This window comes from Mixophyes fleayi, chromosome 5, assembly GCF_038048845.1.
Source record: "Mixophyes fleayi isolate aMixFle1 chromosome 5, aMixFle1.hap1, whole genome shotgun sequence".
Taxonomy (NCBI): Eukaryota; Metazoa; Chordata; class Amphibia; order Anura; family Limnodynastidae; genus Mixophyes; species Mixophyes fleayi.
In genome coordinates, this window is record NC_134406.1 from 202,670,902 (window position 1) to 202,693,333 (window position 22,432).

The following is a 22,432-nucleotide window of genomic DNA, read 5'->3' on the forward strand; positions in this document are numbered from 1 at the left end:
GGCACCCACGGCTCGCTTTCTGTTACTGACCTTTTGTTTACTGCATATTGCTGGGATACTCGCTTTTGATTCAGTCTGACACACGTGACCCTCAGCCAGTTTCTGCTCTGCAGTGCTGCTAAAAATAGCTGCAGTTTGCCTTGGCTCCACATCTAGTTTAGAGAGGCTTGTACAGAAAAAGGCCTCTCCGAGTGGGAGAGTGACATACGACTGTCTGCACAAAGCTTTCCATGCCTCCGACAACCTGCATATATGGACAGATGCTTCTATAGACAGATTAAGGGAGATTCTATCTAAAACCAGTGTGTAACTTTCACCGCTTTCTTTTATTTTTAAACCCAATTCACCTGCATAGGTGCTAAAATCGGACTTATTTTGAGTATTTGTTTTCTAACATTTGTTGGGTAATGTAACATCCCTAACTCAGGGCTGTCAAATCGCTCAAATGTTTTGGGAGTCTCCAGAATTTGACTCCCTGTCTTCCGGCCTCAAAATTTTCTCCCTCCATAGCCTGATTTCTTAAGATCAGGAGACAGGACTTCAAGCGTCTCCCACCCAGACGTTTTGTCTGTGCTGCAAAGCATATCCACCATATGACTCAGCACCGTGGCTGGCGACTAGCCATTACAGTGCTAGGTTCTGTCCAGTAGACTGCACAGTATCACAGCCTAGCTCAAGTGGTGTGCAGAGAAACTGGACAAAAGGGGTCATGTTAAAGGGTCAACATCTCATCACCACCAGAGATCAGGCAGTGGTATTATGTGAGAAGGACTTTGAGAATGTGTTTACCTAAGTGTGAATTTAGAGAAAGAATTTATGGTTTGAAAGTAGTCTCAGTTCTTCCTGTACTGTATGAATGTATTTGTGGCGTTTAGGGTGCACTGAAATATTTGACAAAATATGGCACGGATTCCTGCCGAAATATAGACAGCGTTTATACTTAAAATGTGCATGCAATTTTGTTTAATGGAATCTCAAAACAGGACATTTCTAGATTTAAGGGGACCTGCCAGAATTAGTATCCAGAAGAGATCGGTGCAGCCATTCAACTGGGTGAAAACGGAGATTAGTGGCACTTCTGCCTGTGATCCAACATTAGACACATGCACAAACCTTAGCAAACTTCTACATACATTTTAAAATAGACCAATATATTATATATAAAACACAACTCTAAGAACAAAATAAAAGATCTATATAACCGTCCAATAAGAAGGATCATACAAAAAGAAAAAGGAACATTGACGAAGGATGACATATGCGGCCATCAGCTACATTCCATGTAAAATAACGAATAGTAAAAATATACTTTTCTGATTAGAGGGTGGTAAAATAAGGGAAAACACACACAGAGGAAACAAGTAGGTGGACTTGCTCCATAAAGCAGCATTGCGGGTCTGCAGAATTTGACCTTTAGTTTGATTCCAGTATGCCGGATATACTTTCCATGAAAAAACACATTTGTAAAATGTAAAACCATCAATGTCAAAGGCATCTCTTATTTCATTAAATGGATAATGGCAAAATCAGTTTTCCAATCCGGGGCGTTTGTGACATGATTATTACTCTCAGACTGGGTGTATGACAAGAACTGTGTCTACCCGAGATAATCACCAAAGTAACACAAAGAGGAGTCCACATTTACTAAGACTAAGAACCACAATGTGCGCTCTCTGCTGTCTATGCTGGAATACGACACATTAACTGCATTCACAATCCCTGTTTACAAGGTAAAGTTATTTACACTCTGAACCTTTCTGCAGGTTCACCATCATATTAGCTTTGTATAAACCACACCCACTACATTATATGACCGATCACACTACTTTCCCACAACATACTTACACCCTGCAAAAAGTATAGCTCTAGCGCTTCAGCATTGGACAAGGCAATAAAGTCCCAATGTGTTGGAAATACATCAGTTTTATGTTTTAATGGGGAATATAACAAAAACATTGCTAATAAAACATTTTATATGTTGGACATATACAGCTGCACTCAGCAAGCAGAAGTATTAAAAAGAACTCTACCCCTTTCCCATCAACTAGTAAAGACCTCAAGGCTCTCAGAAGGTAATCTGTTCAAGGCTGCAGGACCTAGTGAATTTTAGTTTTTTAATCTGAGCGAGTTTGCAGACAGGGAATCAGAGAAGCTGATGGTGCCCAATGAACATCAGTGGTCCGGAGGATGGAAATTCGGGATTGGTTGGAGGGAGCTTATTATGTAAATAAGATTCTAACTAGAGCTCTCCTTTAAAGCAACCAGATACCTTTGTGAGTAAACAAAAAAAGGAAAGGTGAGGCTGCGCAATTCATCTGCTATAAAGGATTATATTTATAACTTTAGCTGCACTTTTATCCTGCGGTGGGTGATTACTATAAAACACCCAATATCGGGCAAACCGTTTAACGTATCCATCCAAACATACTGTAATTGTTTTAGATAGGTAGATAGAACAATCGGAAGCACTGTGATTAGGACATGTATTAAGCTTTAAATGAGACAGCCTTGAAACAGATAGATATTAATATATATGTTCATCAACAGTGACACCATTTGGCTAAGATCCATGCATTTGAAAGCACATCTTCACCAAAGACTATGTGCCATGTAATGCTGACAATGTAATTGTAGAACAAATGTTACCGGCACAGCCCTGGCTTGACCAAAGAAGCATCTAATTTAGGTTTGTGGTATCCGAGGAATAGAAATCGAAGCATAATCCTAGGATACACAGAGACAGTGGTGGATATCACAATACATTCTTACCCAGAAGACACTACGTAGCCACTTTCTATCCCAACTACCGGAGGGAAAAAAACAAAGTACTTTGAACCAGTGTGCCAAGTATTTTATTGATATATCAGCCTTATTCTCTCTACTCATGGGGCACAGCCTTTGATCAGTATTAAAACATACTGCATTCAGTTTATCCTCACCTGTCCTGTGTGATAGCACTAAGCAGCTGTGGGTAGTCTGTGATATAGCAGCTTGGAACCCAGGGCTGTAAGAGGGCCAAGATCTTACTCATTAAACTTAGTGCTGCATATATGCGAATATGACAGTATATAAAGTATGTTTGGTGTGAGGGGTTAACAGTATATTGTGATGAACTTGGGGAGATATTAATGCATCAATTAGTATTTTTCTTCAGAAAAATGCAGTTTATTCAGAATCAAGTCTATGTACAATGGAGGTATACACATTACAATCTGATCGTTTGTGATCCGGGTGCAAGTCAAGAATCTGTTGATTGTTTCACATGTTACATTTTCGATCTTAAAGAGCAGTAAGATGTATTGTGTACATGGCCATTGTAGGACAGTTGTAGAATGGACAGACCTCAATCACTATATACATTCCTCAATCGGTATTACATTGATCCTGTTGACGGTGACCGGCTTTACTGTCTGTTGCAACACGCAGTACGATACCCGCATTATATATTAACATATGGGACGTGCCTTGCAGCATTATAGCGACAATTTTAATTTAAAAGTGGTACAGAATGCATATTAAAAGGGAAATGTCCTCCTAAGGGTAAAAATAAATGTGGTGCTTGTGGGCAATACATAGTAAAAACACCAGTGCCTCTCCATATCCTTTGAGAAGTGTGTGTGTGTGTGTGTTAGAGATATCCATGCCATTCTTACAAACCAATAAAATTGAAAACTAAAGATGCGCTCGCTCTGTGTCCACCAGCAAATAAGGCAGAGTACACACTACAGGTTTTTCACCCAAGTACCCGTTTCAAATCACACCATAAACGACCGTTGGGTCCGATATTGCATTTGTGTGTATGCTCCCACTATCATGTTTTATTGTTCCAAAACACATTGTATCAGTCGATTTGATTTCATATACTGGACTAAAAATCTCTATAAACGATGGAACAATGTCGGGCAAATTCTGAAGAGTGTATGCACTCACGACCAGCAGTGTAGGCAGATCTCCATAGAGTTTACAGAGTCACTATATTTTTAACAGATGGTTATGACAGGTGAAGAGCGCAGACCTGAAGGTACATTTTTTAAAACTGGATAGTGCATACACATGAATGGGCATGCTGATCGGCACTTTCAGTTGGTAAAATTGTTAACGATATCACATTGGGAGAAGTTTTCTGCAGTGTGTACCCAGCCTAAGAGTTGGTTAAGGCCCACATATAAGCGCATATATACAGCACACTTTCAGGATTTTTCCATAACAATAAAAACGCAATTTATTGTTGACATTTCTATTACACCCAGTAATTTTCCTCAGGATAGGAGTCCTGAAGAGAAATGTGCAACTGAAATGTTTGACTGTTTTGTGCAAAACCCCACAAGTATGCCATCTATGATGTGCTAGTTTATTGGGGCTTAGTCCCAGAACCTCACCATATACACATATAGGAAAATCAGGACATAACGATCAAATAGGCTGACTAGGCTGCAGCCTAGGGCACGAGCACAAAATTGTAACAGAAGAAGGTAGAAAGTGAAATTGATTTTAATATAGAAGAGAATACTTGTTCTCCAAAGTTAGAAGCATGAAAACTGTAGTAAGGTTTTAATCTTTATGTATTTCCATGGTAAAGGCTGAAGACACGAGTCATCCTTGGGCGGTTAGCGAGTAAGAGACAGTAATTGCGACCTACACATTCGTGACAACCCCCGCCGCCTTCACATCCTCACCCTCAGTAGCGCTTGTTCATGTCTCCATTCTGCGATATAGTCAAGATTTTAATGAAAACTAAATGAGTGAGAGATTGCCGTGACCATTTTAAAAAGCCAAGTGGACCTGAGTTTCAAATACATGGACACAAACATTGCTGGGGATAAAGGAATCCGGATTTTAAATTAAGGACGAGTTTGTTTTCATATTCCGCGTATTAAGCTAGCTTGGAAGGCGAGGGCTATGAGCATATTAGCCTAGGGCTAATATATTTATGTGAAGGGATCGTTCTGTCCTGTGGTGCCTTCAGACACTTACTGTGCATGCCCAGTCCTTAAATAGACACAAACTTGCCCCACAGGAGTCCTTAGTCTACATTACTTTTACTTTGCCTGCTCCGCTGTATTATCTACAAGCATCTGCCATAATATGAAGAGGCTTCTACCTTGGGGTATGATCTGAGACTATCAGGAACCACTGAATGAAATGTCAAGAAGTACTGGGGGAAAAGCTGTAGTACTTAGCATTGCTTAGGTCTGAATACAACTAGGTGCTGTCTCCGTGTCCACATGGATTTCCTCCGTGTGCTTCAATTTCCACCCATGGTCCAAAAACATATTGGAAGGTTAACTGGCATCTGAATAAAGTTGGCCTGCTATGTGTGTGTGTGCCTGGGGTAAGGAAATCAGATTGTACACTCCACTGTCTTAATACAATTCAATGATTGTACAGCCATGAGAATATTTTGACACTACATAAATAAAGGATGAAAAAGAATACTAAGCCAATGGGGAACATAGATGGATGATTTCTCTCACGGAAACAAACACTTATTGATGGGCACTTTTTAAATTGCTTATCTGGGTGGGTGTGGTGAATCAATGTAAAACATGACAACATGCATTAGCTTTTATATACTCTTACTTACAGCTTTTATGGGGTATTTGGTGGCCTGTATTATGCTGCTTGGTTTCTTCATTATCATTGGATAGAGCAGATAATGTTCGTGGCCCAGGGGTATGACCCAAAGCTTCTTTCATCATCATCATCATCATTTATTTATATAGCGCCACTAATTCCGCATCACTGTACAGAGAACCCATTCACATCAGTTGCTGCCAGATTGGAACTTACAGTCTAAATTCCCTAACATATACACACAGAGACAGACAGACTAGGGTCAATTTGTTAGCAGCCAAATAACGTACCAGTATGTTTTTGGAGTGTGGGAGGAAACCGGAGCACCGGGAGGAAACCCACGCAAACACAGGGAGAACATACAAACTCCACACAGATAAGGCAATGGTCGGGAATTGAACTCAGGACACCAGTGATGTAAGGCAGAAGTGCTAACCACTAAGTCACCGGTACTGCCCATATTCTTTGAGGATACAATTATATCCAGAGCACCAGAACGCTTTCTTATAACTCAGGACAACACCATAAGTAACTACCTGATAATATAAATACATGTGTAAAAAGCACAGGAAGTAGTTAGAAATATGAAGCAATGTATTTAGTAAAAAAATAAAGAGATCTAGCCAATAAAGTAAAGTAATCTAAAGGCAGAAAACCCCAATTTACACAAGATCTAAATATGAAATCAGTATAGAAACTATCAATAAGCACTACTCCTACTCAGTCCCTGCATGGACGGCCTTGTCAGGCTTCTGAAAAGGAGAGGAAGCATATAGGACATATTCTGCACATGCAGCGGACAGGATCAGATTATATAATAGAACCTGCACGATCATTATCAATGGAGGTGGCACCACTGAGCATATGGCTGTGAGCCTGGACAATGCAGGAGAATAACACTGACATTGTAACATTTTTATGTGATACTATTTAATACAAACAGGGACACAAACTAAGTTGCAGCACATCTCAACCTTCCCAGGATATTTCTGATTTGTATACAGTTTCATTTTACTCCATCACTATCGCTTCTAATACCCCAGCAGGTAATTATAGCAAACTCTAGCCTTAAAATAAATTATTGCTGCTTTACAGAAATAAGGGAACACATCCCCTGAGCCAGCCAATGCACGAGTAAAATAAAACAATGAGTGAGTAAACCCACTACTGTACCAAAATATGTATCTGAGTCTATGTGTTGCTGATAAATAATTTACTTTAAATTAGGCTTGGACTTATACCTTACTTCTTGTGTCCAGCGTACTGGTCTTTAGAGAAAATCAGACTAATCCTCCTCAGCAGGGTGGTGTGTCTCTATCTTGCATCACTATGGGGTAGTGTCAAACTAGAACTTCTGCCATTGTCTCCTAGAAATGGGAATGCTTATACAGACTGCAGATTGTTAGACTCATACAGAGGGGCATGGCTTTAGCCTCTGCTGTGATCGCTGACCTTGGGAAGAAAGATTATTTTCACCCGCATGAGCTGTTAGGCTCACTCTTCTAGTGTTTTAGTTAATAAACTGAACAAGCTAGAAATGACTCTCTGGGTCAGTAGTTATTAAGATACAAAAGTAAACAAAAAAGTTTATTTATACTTTAATTCAACTTCATTTAAAAAGCCATGTCAGTGTAAAACTTAAAAGTGCATTTAACTTCTTGCTGCACATAGAAAAAAAAAATAACAATTCCTGGGATCAGTCTATCTTCAGCTACTGTAAGGAGACAAGACCGCATCTGAAACTGTAAACCAGCCACGCAGAGACATCCAACAGCCCTGTTTTGTCATGCAACTTCCTAACCAGGTCCAACTCTGTAGAGCAGAAGGAAGCCTGCTTGCTGAGAACACAGCCATTTCTTTCATCCGCTGTATTCTCAAGGAGTTCCGGTGGAATGAGTGATTAGCTCTTTGGCAGGGAAAAGGTTAACACAGCTTCCTTGTATTCAACACTGTGTTTGTGTGGATCTTCATATGAAACAGTGCTTTCTCTGTTCGTTATACAGAGCTATATTTAGTGCTAATCACTCATCATAGCTACATGACATCCCTTTCCTTTACCAGAGTGTATATCAACATAAACCCACACTGCTCCAGGCATTAGCTCCACTAGATTAGTTAACCAGAAAAGGTTTTGCCACAAAAGATACCTAAGAAAGTTAATTTACTGGGATCCAGATGTGGCCCAAACAGGTTCTCACGAACAGGAGTCCTTTCCCGGCTCTAGGACTATCCTGTAACAAACTGAATAGGATCCAGAATAGATCATTTGGGGTGCCGTACACACTGTAGTAGGGATTTATAGTAGGGATTCTACAGTTCACTGCAGATACATACAAACCGTGGACTACATATAAGGCCTATGAAGATTACCATGTAGTCAAGCACTGCTCTATAGGAGACGCTGAGTAACACCAATATGAGCAAGTGAAAATCCTCCCCCCTCAACCTACCACCTATCTACAAGCACAGAGTTTATTGATGCCACACAATGGTACAAAAAATAAAAATAGGACTTTGTACTGGAGTAACAAAGTATTACATATTTTATTAATACGGTTATCACTGATATGCCTGCAGTTTGCATTCCCACAATATGTCCTTCTATTAAAGTAAAAGATGTAACGGCAACAAATATGGAGCAGGGAATTTCACTAGCCACATACAGTACCAAATAATACTGATATCATATAGAGTTGACAAAAGACTCAAAAGCGGATTTTAACTAGTTTCCACCAACATATTTATTAAACAATACAAAGAAATTATTGACAGTCACTTAAACCACTATACGTTCAGAAAGTCTTATGATGCCACAAAAACAGACAAAACACAACTAGTGGTCAATTTATGTATACATATTTTCGATACTGTCGACTTAAAATAACTGCTACCTTCAAACCACGTGAGGTGAAAGCTGTTTTGCAATTTAGCTAGGACACAGGGTGCCTTAGGTTTGTGTCATTGCATGCAAAGTGTGTTTTCTAGCAATGCTTGCTGTGGTTTAGTCAGTGGTACCTAGCCAGACTAGGAGATTAAAAAAAAGCCACTATAGCAAAAAAAGCCACGATAGCCATAGAACCTTAAAAAACCCAGAAGAAAACTGAAGGCCCACTATTCCTGCAAGGCTGAACCACTATTTATGATATTGTAGTTTATACTTGTTTTTTTCTCAGCTGGGGTCCAAAATGTCAGTGTTCTATTGTTTTTGGACCACAAGAGAGATGGGTTGCATATATGACAAACCGCTTGAGACCCCACTTGCTTCTTGGGTCTGCTCCACAGACTGTGCCCCTCTGCAGTAGTCCGCAAGTGACATGCCCATTTTACACTATAGGCCCTTGATGACCACGGTTGCCAAATTGGCATTCAATTAATGAATTATATCCAAAATAAGCATTCATTAAACATAAAACATATTGGAAACTAAGGTCTCAAGTTCAACCAGTTAACATATCCTTATAGCCATATCACTTGAGAGACTACACTAATATTTGATTGGACACACAGCTTACACCAGCATTGCTAAGGGACAGATGACTAATCCTGAATGGTGAAAGAGATGTGTGTGCCACACTCATAATCCATCATCTGCTTTCCAAAAAGTCTGTGTAGGTTGGATGTCTGTGTACCATAGGGATCAATGACCCCACATCACAGTGAATAAGGTATTTTAAAAGATTAATAAAATGTGTTTTTGTATTACTTCGCATATGATCGCAATTTAGTTTTGCATAGCAGAGATATGTTCACTTGTCAGCAGATGAGTAATGTTTAGCAACAAGTAAAATGCTTGTTGTAACCTATGAGAAGGTAGCTGAATCCCTGGCAGACCGGACATGTTCCATACTATGACAAGCTTCATCTCACCAACAAAAGAGAAATGTGTATATGGCTATGCCATTTAAGCCTTACGCAACTAAAAAAGTTTTAACTGTAAACATGAATACATGTAAAGTATATGTAACGACCAAGTTCATTTAATGAAAGACAAACAAGGTTTCCAAATAGATTGTGAGATAAGGAAATAACCATACAATCATAGGCCTTGCCCGACACTAATCGTTGAAGCTTCTACACTAGTCTTTTTGTCTAAAAACAGGAAGAGATTTCTGACAGAAAGTAATTCTAATTAACATTACATTCAGTGGAACCCAGGAGAGAAAATAATTGTTCAGAAAACCCTGTAATATCAACAATAACAAATCCTCAGAAGAGAAGGCCTGTACAAAAAAAATGAAAATCAAATATATATTTATGAATTAAATATCATTTTCCTATACTTCATACTTGCCAACTCTCCGAGAATGTCCGGGAGACTCCCGCATTTCGCGCGAGTCTCACGGACTCCCGGGAGAGTGTGGCAATTCTAAATCTGCCCACTTCCTAGTGAAGTGGGCAGATTTAGGTCCAAAACGCTGCGAATCACCGGGAATCGCGGCATTTGGCCCCACCCCTGTTGTAAAATGATGCGATTTGCGTCATTACATCAGGGGTGGGGCCAAAATGACAAGATTTTTGGGGCCCCGCCACCTGCATGACCACCTTCCCCGGCAGGCTCCCGGATCATACTTGCTATAAGTTGTCAAGTATGCTATACTTGCATATAAATGGCATCCATTATTGTAATAACTAGCAGAAGACAAAATATATATATCTATAAAAACACCCAAAAACGCACTAAACTATATTATAGCATGGAAGACAGCAGCTGGTTCAGATAAGTTCCTTTTCAGGAAGTACGAAGATTTCATTCCAAATTATATGCAGTACGAGCAAACAGTCCGTAAAATGGCATCAGCAATATTGTACCCACTTATCTGTCAGTTTCCATAAATAAAGAGATTTAAAACAAAAATACAGCCCGCTAAGGATCTATCTCCCTGTGCTATTTTGTGTATCCACAAGGACAGCAATGAAATACAAGGCATGGATATCTCTACAATAGCAGCACATGTTTATAAACAGTATTTTGATATACTCCCATATACCACGCGCTATTTCCATCAGGGGTTCTACCAAGTCAGCTTTATGACGCATAGTTCTGTTTTGGATTTATAATGGGTTTTTTTTTTGTTTTACTGCTTGCTCCAAGTATACTAAAATACACGTTAGGAGTCAGTCTCTTTTTACAAAATAATATCAAATTGTACAATATAGTTTACCAAAAAAAGGATCATAGTTAAAGGAACTCTCCACCTTCAGACAATTTTAATTGACTGGCTTGTACAAGACTTCCTACATCATACTCTAAATGCATCGCTTCATCTTTCTAGATTCTTTCTGTACTTTCCAGTCTTGATTTTCTAAAATCAGGTGAAGTAGTTTTCATTTTTTGATATGCGGCAGCCTTGCTGTGCTCTCTGCATTAGATACAACTGTATATAGAGACCAGCATTGGGTTGTATCTAGCATCAAATATCTCTGGCAGAAAAGCATATAAAGAAAGTTAAAAAGAAAAGGTAATTAAAAGCAGTTACATGTGATCATGTACAAGTAAATGTGGAAAATCCCTTTACACAGATCTCAGTGAGTAGTACAAGCTTAATTCCATACATACCTACTTTACTGGAATGTCTGAGACTCCTGAATTTCAGGGAGTTTCCTGGACACCGGAAGAGCAGGCCTCCCTCTCAGATCCTATCTACATCACTACTGAAGTGGGTGGAGACAGAGCTTGATGACATGTCTGCCTAATCATAGCCCTACCCTCCACCTCGCAATGCCGTGTACGGCACCACTGCAGCAGGCGGCATAGGCAAACCCAGAGGGGGTTCCTAGTGCCTGGAAACCCCCCTGCAAGCCCGAGGCACTGTATAATTGAGGTGGCTGGACCCTGCCCCCGCTTCACACGGCTCTGCTTGAAAAGGGAGAGCTGCGTGCATCCAACAGCAGTGCACGCAGAATTGCCCATGTATATTATAGGGATAGGAAGAGTTGGAGAGCAGCCAAGCACTGTCTAAAATTATAGCTACGCCCCCATGAATGCTGGTCACACCCACTAGCGGCGTGTTGTGGAAATCCCCCTCTACAAATCCTGCGTTTGCCCCTGGGCGGGGTTACAACCCTCCCGCACTTGCCACACAGAGGTTTGAGATATTGCCAAGTATGGCATATTTACTGACTTTTCATTATTAACCTCAGGGAGAACCTGGATGAGGGGTCGTGGCTGGAGGGCTGAAGGTGACAGGGTGAGTCGATCACGTCATTTGTCCCCGCCCCGTGATGAAATTGACATTTTGTTGTGGGGGGCGGGGCAAGAATGACGCAATTTCCCGCAAATCGCGTCACTGAGGCTTACATCCTACCACTAAGAAGTGTGCAGGATGCGGGAAACTTGCCTGCTCTCCTGGGAGTCCAGGAGACCTAACCGGAATTTGGGAGTTTCCCGGACATTCAGGGAGAGAAGGCAAGTATGAAGTATGGCTTAACCTACAACATGCACTCTCTCTTGTTCATTTAATGCACAGCACAATGTATTGTTATGCTCAAGCAGAGCAGGTAAAGTGCTGTGTATGATTTCAGATAAATGTTTGAAGTTGTGCCTTTACATCTATGCTGTTCTCTGCAAAAGTCATTGTTTAATATTGTTTCACAGAGCAAGTAAAACATGACAGGAAAAAGCTGCACTCTGTGATAACTACCACTGAATTAAAGCACAGATCAGCAAGAACCCTACACCTGTGTTTTTAGATGTATTTGCTGCACTCTATCCTCTGTTCAAAAGCCAAGAACAATATTTTCTTAATTTGTCCAATTCAAGATAGAAATCGAACTTTTACATGATGAAGTCTGATAACTAAATAGTCTAAAGCTTATGTTCCCACAAGATTTAAGTTCCCACAACCTGCCCTAGAGGAGTTCACTACATGTCAAGTTTTTAAATGGGTTTATTCAATGGGAATTTAAACCTACTTAACCATTTCAATGACCTTCATACCAACCAAGCAGGCAGGCTTTAAAAGCCTGGCATCATCACCACATGGAGAACCAGTTCCTTCAATGGTTAGAAAAACAATCATCCAAAGCCAAAAGTTTTATTATACATTTTAATGAAAAACAGTATGTTCATAAATGTACTATGTATTATGGGTTTAAATCTGTTTTCAAATAAAACATCTGATTGCAAAAGAAAAACAATTTCATGGTTCAGATTCTTAAAAGAAAACAACTGTATTACTGAAGGTGTGTTTGACTAAAAAGTCTGAACACCCTATTGTATTCAATGCTCATCTGCTTATTCATGTGTACCCTGTGTATTAGTCAATCAGGTGATTGGAATGTTCACAGCATAGACAATCAGATTAACGGAATGTGGAAGGAGATAGGTGCACTGATCATGTGATGCAATGATCTGTTTACTTGTAGAATTGTGTAAGGACAGAGTAGCATGTGACAGGGGCAGTGTCATGATGTGATGAGGGGACTGTAGAGAACAGGAAGCTACAGATGGAGTTATATAATGGAGTGAGCAGGGTCTCCAGCAGGACCTTGTGTAAGGGCAGAGTAGCATGTGACAGGGGCAGTGTCATGATGTGATGAGGGGGCTGTAGAGAACAGGAAGCTACAGATGGCGTTATATAATGGAGTGAGCAGGGTCTCCAGCAGGACCTTGTGTAAGGACAGAGTAGCATGTGACAGGGGCAGTGTCATGATGTGATGAGAGGACTGTATAAAACAGGAAGCTACAGTTGGAGTTATATAATGGAGTGAGCAGGGTCCCCAGCAGGACAAAGCTCCTGTCACAGAGGCTTTAAGATTGTGAAACACACACCTCTGTACGAGACCAAGTTCAAACATCAAAATTATATTAATATCATAATTAATATATGACTTGACATTGTTTGGGGAAAAAGTATTTTGATTTCTGAGGTAAAAATGTAAATTTGTATTAAAATGCTACTTGCTAATTGAGATTGTCTGATTTGATTTACAATACATTGACCATGAATACGATTTTAATTGAATAATACAACCCAAAGGTGTATTATTTCTAACGGATATGAAATTAAAGGACAACTTTGTTCATTTGTATTTTACATGTGTGAAGCAGAAATAAGGCAGCACTTACTATTGTGCGCAGTCAATGAGCTGGTATTCATTTGACCTCTCATAGCAGGCCTTCACACCATCATCATCCCAAAGCTTTTGTGCATGTTCAAAAAATTCCTAAAAAGCAGAAAAAAAAGTCATATTAAGTCAAAAATTAATGCTATTTTGACATCAGTTAATAACGTGACAATCCAACAGTTGTTGGACTACAACTCCCAGCATATCGTCCTCGACTACACCTGTCCAAAGTACTTTTTGGAGACTAAAGCAAATGAATGCATCGTCCATAAGTCTCAAACACATGTGCAAGAGGGTAATTTTCACAGGCTGGTAAATACAAATAATAGCCAGGGTCTACTTTTCTTGCACACCAGTTTAGGTTTTGGTCACATGACTGATTTATTTTGAGCAATTAAGAGCATTAGTCTATGTACTGCAGTAGTGTAGCCAAAACAATGCACATCCCATGCTAGATCGTTCTATATTGTTGGAAAGACTGTAATCCACTGTAAAACCTGATAGCCCAACACAGGCACATTATGTAACAATTTGCTGTATATTAATGGAATTTACACACAAGACAGTTCCTGATATACAGACAAAAATGCACTTTAAACTTTATTTTCACACCATGTATTGCAAAAAGGTGCACAAATATGTAAAATTATGTTTACTTAACCTACGTGAATTACTCTGCAAATGTGAAACTTTGACTAGGTTTAATAAGCGACATAGGAGCACAGGTTAGAAAGAGAATGGCTGCTATGTGTAACACTACCTTTTTCATGTGCGCTCGTTTTCAGAACGGTTCCTGACGATATTTATGTGTGTGTGTCCTGCTCTTGAAGAGTTAACAAATCACACTGCTCTGCCAAAAGAAGTCAGTGCAAGTGCTAGAAATGGGACACAGCTTTTATTCATATTGTAAACAGTACACCTGGTCTGGGGAGCACCTGTAACTCTCGCCACTATCTATCACCCCCTTGTCCTTGCCTGGTCACCAAATGATAATGAAAAACATATCCTTTAAGGATGCAATTGCTTATAGCAACCATGAATTTATTTATTCCTTTTTGAATATGATCACAACATTTCTACAAATAATAAAATAACACACGCTGCATGGAACTTGGTATGTGAACAATAAAAAAGTACAAATAAAATTCCTTTGATTTAACAGAAAAAAAAAAAAAAAAGAGTGCAAAAATCCTACGAATGGGCAGTGCAATAGGAAAACAAGAAGGAACTTTGCTATAACAACATTAGTGCATATAGTGGTGTATTAATCTTTTCACACATGCTCAGCATTTAGTCAGCACAGAATTAAAAAGTTTGAGTCACACAGCCATGATGCATCTTCCACACTCTTGAAATACCACAATGGTTTCCTTTATAGCGAATATTTGTTTATTAAAAATATTTATTGTGGAGGAACAAAGCATCCAATTGATTTCCTGTTTCACATCACCTCACTTCTAAAATAACTTGGAATATAATTATACCTAGTTGGGTACACTCAGAGTTTATGTCTTCTTAGGCCTTGGGTTAATGTAAGTTAGCAGGAAACAGATCTAGGATTACCAGATCAATCGAGTACATCCAGACATACATGTGTCACATGACTTCACTGCAGTTAACATGCATGCATGTCTACAAAATAAAAACTGCAGGTATGCAATATGTATGTCAACTAACTGCAATGTAACATGTGTAATTTCAGCTCATTTCATTATGTCCAGGTTTTCATGATAACATAACACAAACCAACCAGATCACAGGAAGAAAAAAAAAAAAAAATAGTTGTACAATGACCAGTTCCCTGTCGTCCTCTGGACAAGAGAGGCACACACTTATGTGTTAAGATGCAGCCCTGAGAGGATTCTCTATACCAAGAGAGTCTTTCAGCTGTACTGATATAATATACCGCTTTTTATTATTCAGGAGGAAAAGTGCATTTATTATATGCAAAACAGTAAAAAAAACATAATAAAAAAAAACAGTATGTGTTATCATTCTATGTTTAGCTGCTTGGATACTGTAGTTTGCCTTGTTTACGATGAATACACTGATCTCACCAAAGAGGGGCATTGAGCAGGAATTCTGTGAAATCAGCAGGGCTATTTTTGGCTTCTGGTCATGCTTACAGAGATTAGAAGTTTGTGTTGTGCAAGACTAATAGTTACGCTTTACATTATGTTTTATTTATAACCAAGTTTGTTTATTAGTTTAATGTGTTTGTCCCCAATTGTAAAGCGCTACGGAATATGTTGGCGCTATATAAATAAGTGGTGATGATGAAGGGGTAGATTTAATTTCCACGATGTTCTGAAGAACACCACGGACATGCACTTATACCGATATTACAGTAAAAAAAAGTAACACTCATTTTTGTTTGCTCCTCAGAGGTGCGAGTAAAAATGAGCGTTACTTCTCTAAAACAAAAAAATATCAGTGCGAGGTGTCACGCTAGTCCTTCCTCAGGAATTGTCAGGTTTGATTGTAATAGCTTGTAACACTTGTTTGTCTTACATTAAAATGTCTGCAGGCTTATTACAGAGTGGTGTCTCTTTCTTTGATTAAATGTATTGTTTTAATTTATTACCAGGAGTGAGGGTAATTTGCGGCCCTTTTGAAGGGTAAATGGATGGCCTATCACTGCTATCGGCTAAGAGACCAGCATGGTAGCATAGTGGTGGTGTTGGGGCACTGGGATCTGGGGTATTTCTACTGTTAAACGGGACAATATTTTAGGGTTCCTATTTTTTATATAATAATAAAAAAAAGAGGACACTCATGTTCCATCCTGACATACTTACTTTCTTTTACATGCCAAATATGGCAAAACTGTTATAGGAACTTCCCACTAATTCTATTATTCCAGCTACATCAGTCTTATTTCGGGAAAATAAAAATACTGTGACTGAAAGATTTCCAGAGCCATAAACTATGTAAAACATGAAGAATAGAAAAGGATTATTCTCAACGAACTACAGTCTGTGTTGGTACAATAAATAGGCTCTTGCACAAGGAATCAGGAAAGAAAGGGAACAACACAACCCTGGGTTTGCTGCACAAACAAAATAGTTTATTATCAGACAGCCTGCCCTGGCACATCAAAAAGTTCATATCAGGTCAGCGTGAAAAACAGGAGAGCTAGAAAAGTCACCAGGAATGTTCATAATGCTGGAAAATGTCACTTTCAACTTCAGCAGAGAACATTTGCGACAACTGGTGCAGAAGACAACCACATTCTGACTACAATTTGTCTAGTACATTATAGAAAATGAAAGTAAATGTCTGATTGCTATTGGCTCTAGCAGCAGCTTCCAGAAATGTGATAATACCAAAGAACAAAATGTACTCACATACCACGAACAGTGGTTATAGTAAAGAATCTGAAACATTGTACCTTATATGTCAGAATATCACTTTACTCAACTATATGCATTAAACCAGGTTCTCAAACTAGCTTGTAAGTCATATAATAAGTATATGGAATATATACATAGCGGGGAACTTTGTAACCCAGTGATATCAACCTAAAACATTTCAGGAGGCGCATTGTTCGGCCCTCGAACTGCCAAAAGGGTTGCACCTCACCCTTAATCTCAGTAATATATTAAAACAATACATTTAAATCGAATAACTAGACAACAAACTGTAATAACCCACCAGTAGGCATTTCAAAACAAGTGTTCCAAGCTAACATAGTTGACAGTAAAGTTGGAAAGAGCTGGGGGCTGTAGGTAAAGTCTTGGAGGACCGCATGTGGCTCGTCACTGACCCCTAACATACGTTACAATATGAGGTGGTTAACTGAAGGAATCATATCAATATTAACAGCGAGAGCAGATCGTCTTGAAGCCGCAAATCTTCTAATCCTCATTTATAATATGTTTTAATTAAACATACAAAAAGTTGAAAAAGTGAATTAAACAAGCACATTCTTTTATGATTTTAAACGTAAAACCACCAACATGGAGACCCAAACAATGTACAAAGAGGTCAACCAATGTCATAAGATAGGTCTCTTCCAAACATATAACTGAATTAAACGAAGCATAAATAATTTACTGGTGTAAAACAAGTGTTTTACACAAATCGGTAATTAATTCAGGAAGTCGGTGGAGCAGACAAATATTACCCTCAGTTTTGCGCCAGTTCATCTGCATGTTGGACCAGCGCACGTCAAGGGTCAACCAACTCTCCTCTCAAACTAGAGCTGTACCAAGGTGTGCACAGGAGGGGACAACTCTGGGGGAAGAGCGCAAAAGTGAAAACCTCACATCAAAATACAACCTCCTTACGGCTTCAATGAATCATGATGGTAGATTGGGTGTTTCTATATTACGTGTGCTACTTTTTGTGTGTGAAGCTTTTCATTACATTAAACCACTTCTTCACCAAAGTACACAAAGGCGCAAAAATAGGTCCCAACAAAAGTACAGGATGCAAATTCAAGATCTTTTTCACAGTGAAAATTGCCATTGACCCAACACAGGAAGCAAGGACCATAAAAATGTGTCCTCTCCACACCTTAATCTCATTTCAATAATCTTTCTCAGTAAAGAGAAATCGTCTTGTTGCAATGTTCCACAATAATAGGTGCACCTAATCTGTTCTTTATGCCATCACAACAAACAAACCCTGATTCTCTTCACCTTTTCTAACTTGTTCAGTCATGCTGTATAATTAGGTTACCAGACATCCCTGATCCTCAGCCCCCATTTTGGGGGTCTGTCTAAAGTGCTCGTTCTCGTGGCCCACGCATCACTCTTGTAGCCTCTACACACATCCTTTGAATAAGAACACTGGCCAGTGGCCACTCACTGGTGACACCATGTGCAGTCAACTCTACAGATATGGTACACATCTGAAGAGACTGCCCTGAAATGTTGTACATTTATTTATTTTTTAAAACTTTTATTTTGACTTTCAGATGCAGCAATGCAAGAAGGTGGGCACATGAAGACAGCAAATCATCACAGGATAGCAGGCATATTCAAAACAACTAGTAGTAGAAAACGCTATAGCATTTAAGAATTATCTTGGAGTGTAGGTGAGTATCTGCTTAAATGTAAAATTATGATTTATGTAAAAGGTGGGAACGGGAAAAGGAGCAAGGACAAAGGGAATCTGTGTGTGTATTTTTACACTTCTGCTTAAATAAAATGTAGATGTAAAGGTGTGAGCCCACGGTTTCATTCTCAGGTATGCCACTGGAATAGATGCTTGGTTGGTCATTATCGTTGGCACTCTGCATTTCCAGTAATATTTCAGTGTGCCAGATAAGTCTGCATTTGTCACTTGGTGAGGGGGATACCCTCTGCACACGTCTCATCCACTTCCTAGCCTATGAGTATAACTATAAAGCTTTAACCATAGTACGCACTTATGATGCAATATGTCCATCTCTATACAGCAAACCAATCATGTCAGGTGCATCTTTGTTTGGCATACCACAAATATGATTTTTACTTTACATTTTGGAGCCAGACTTTGTGTACCACACAAGTATAACACATTATTTTGAAAATTACAGACTGTGCTGTGCCTCCTGTGTTAGGTATGGCCAAAATATAGATTTATGCATACCTGCAATTCTTGAATCTAATAATCTTACTGTGTAAGCATTTCACAGTCAAAGGAGTTAAGTAAAAAAAGTCTAAAGTTGTGCAGAATTTATGTCCTTTACATCAACACTGACAATAACATCTGAAAATAAGTGTACAGATAAGAAAAACACACACACACACACACACACACACACACATATATAAAGACAACAACACACAACCAGAGAAGAAATCATACAGACACTATGACAGTGTTTCCTACTACATACACTGTTAGGAGCACTGCATAGTGAGGAGAGGATGCTGGGTGCAGAATTGTGTGTACAGTCTCCTTGACCATAGACCAACATGTATTGTTGGCGCATTGACATGTTTTTAAAAAACATTTTCAGTATTTCAAAACAGCACAAAAAAAAGTTATGAAAAGGCCTTGTGTGTCCAGTAAACGTAACATATTTCAGTTTCTGAGCAAAAAGCATTGCACAATTGTGGTCATGTGTCCAGGCTGACCTCTCACACAGCAATACATTTCTATTTTTATCTATTAAGTAACAAGTGATCAAAATGTTCAAACAATATTGTGAAATGAATCAATATCCATCCTCAAAAATCAATTACATCACTGAGGTCGTTTGTGTCACATTCTTATGAACATTGATCCAGTCCACAAAATGTCTGTATGTAATGTGTGCAGGCAACAGGGAACTTTAAGAAAAATCTCTTGAACAAAACATTCTACATAAAGGTTCTTTGTCTTATCAGGCAAGTAATAACTATATCTATTGTTTTTAGAGTTCATATTTCTGTACGCATAGTGGGGAAAACAGAATGCCAAGATTATAAGTGTTGGTGGAGGTAGGTTCCACCACAAGGTAGATCAAACTCATCATTGGATCAAATTGTCTGTTTATTGATTGGTACAACAGTATAACGTGTTATTCTTTAGGCAAAAATTATGAGAGATGCAGAACGCTAAAGACTTTGCTCTATTTAATACATAAAAATAACCCAGTGGCAGATTGGCCATAGGCCTTATAGGGAATTTTCCCCGGCAGTCCGATGGTCTAATGAGGCCGTCCATAGACCGCCTCATATTTTCTTCTTCAAATCACTGGGTGCCTCAATTTGCTTAATCCGAGCAACCCAACACAGTGGCGAATTAGCCCGGGAGCACTTGAGGCACGTACCCCGAGCCCTGCTCTATCAGAAGACATCACGGCCAGAGATGACAGATGCGGGTGGCGTGGTATAGTTGGTGGCTAGCCCCTTCCCCGGGACCAGCCACCTTCCCTTTAATGGCCATGGATCTCTTCTTTTCCCTATGTGTGGCCACACACCTTCCAGCTGTGTATGCTTCTCTGCACACATGGGGCGCGTATATGGCTATGTAATGTGAGTGTTTGATGGCTTGGGGGCATATGGCTATGTAATGTGTGTGTCTGATGGCTTGAGGGCATATGGCTATGGAGTGTGTGATGGCAGGGGGGCATATGGCTTTGTAATGTGTGTGCGCCTGATGGGTGGAGGGCACATGGCTATGTAATGTGTGTGTGTGTGGTGGCTTAGGGGCATATGGCTATGTAATGTGTGTGTGTGTGTGTGTGGTGGCTTGGGGGCATATGGCTATGAAGTGTGTGATGGCAGGGGGGCATATGGCTATGTAATGTGTGTGTGGGTGTGATGGCAGGGAGGCATATGGCTATGCAGTGTGTGCGATGACAGGGATCATATGGCAATGAAATGAGTGTGTGTGAGGGCAGGGGGGCTTATGGCAATGTAATGTGGGTGTCAGGTAGGTGGTGGATACTATTTTATTTGTGGAGTTAAGGTGGGGCAATTTAATTTAATAGTGGGGCTTATTCATTTAAGATGGAGTGGTTTGGGGGCTATTAATTGAATGTGGGGGTGAGTTTGGGGAGAATGAGTTCTATTTATTAAATCTGAATATGAATTATTTAATGGCAGTGATTGTTACAGGAAATAGGTATATTTATTAAACATTAATGCTATTAATTTATTGTCGGGGATGGGGGGACAGTCTACTGTAATTTGGGTGGGAGGTAGGCTAATTCATTTAAATTAAATGGTGGTGGTGGTGGTGGTGGACTGTAGGTCGGAGCTAATTATTTAATGGTGGGTGCTATTTTATTTGTGGGGTGAAGGTGGGGCTATTTAATTAATGCTGGGGTCTACTAATTTAAGGTGAGATGGCGGGACATTTTATTTAAGGCTGGGGTGGTATGGGGCTATTAATTGAATGTGGGGATGAGATGGGGAGGAGGGCTATTTATTAAATGTGAATATGCTTTATTTAAGGGTTGTGGGAAATGGTTATATTTATTAATCGTAAACAATATTCATTTATTGCTGGGGCTTGAATGGAGGAAAACAGGTTTATTTATTAAATGTGAATACCATTATTTTAATGTTGGAACTAGAGGGAGGCCTAATTATTAAACGTGGGTGCTATTGATGTAATGCCGGAGCTCGTTGGGAGTTTTCTGAATTTCATGTACCATTTTTTCCCCAAATAGGGCCCCCAGCATTCCAGGATCCAGACAAGCGGCAACTGAGCAAGAGACACCAGCAACCACAGGTAGGGAAAGCGGCAAGAACAGGACAGTCTGCCAACTGTATTCTTCTATATTGGTAGGTTCTCTGCACGATGTTATTAAATAAAAATGAATATGTACATATTGTTACTGGTTTGCTACTGCTAAATTTAGTTGTTCATTTTGTCCTACTTGCTATGTATTAGTCAAAGTGTACCCATCACCCGTGCACAGAAGACAATGAATACCTCCCAACTCTCCCGATTTTAGCGAGCCATCCTGATTTAGGGCTCTGTTCCATCTGGGGACATGTCACACAGGTGGGAATGTTGGGGGAAGGGTGCCCTTTGGTGGCATAGTCAACTTTGTAGTTATCCCGCATCCTTTTGTTTTGGCCCTGCCTACAGTTGATTTGGCCCTGCCCACATAAGGCTACTTCCAGAATTTATTCCAGGGCCACTAACTCCCAAATCCACCCCTGCCTGTGTTTTAGGCGAGGTGTGTGAAGAGAGATACACCTGTGCTTAACTAGGCCCAACACAGCAATTTATCATAGATGTGTATATTTGATGAAACTGGATACCCCTTGAGCACTATAATCAGTACTGTATGCTCTAGGGACACAGTCTGCTACCACCACCTGGATTCTTTGTGCTAATTGTCTGCAGATTTTGCAGCACT

The 22,432-nt window shown here is 39.6% G+C and overlaps 1 protein-coding gene across 2 annotated transcripts in view; it reads right to left on the minus strand.

The window, feature by feature from the left end:
- The window catches only part of GNAL (G protein subunit alpha L), a 190,733-nt gene that overhangs the window by 31,660 nt on the left and 136,641 nt on the right, over positions 1-22,432 (minus strand). For both annotated transcript variants that reach the window (XM_075213281.1, XM_075213282.1), the window contains exon 5: positions 13,643-13,740. In XM_075213281.1, coding sequence (XP_075069382.1) covers positions 13,643-13,740 — 98 coding nt within the window. The remainder of the gene's footprint in view (positions 1-13,642; positions 13,741-22,432) is intronic.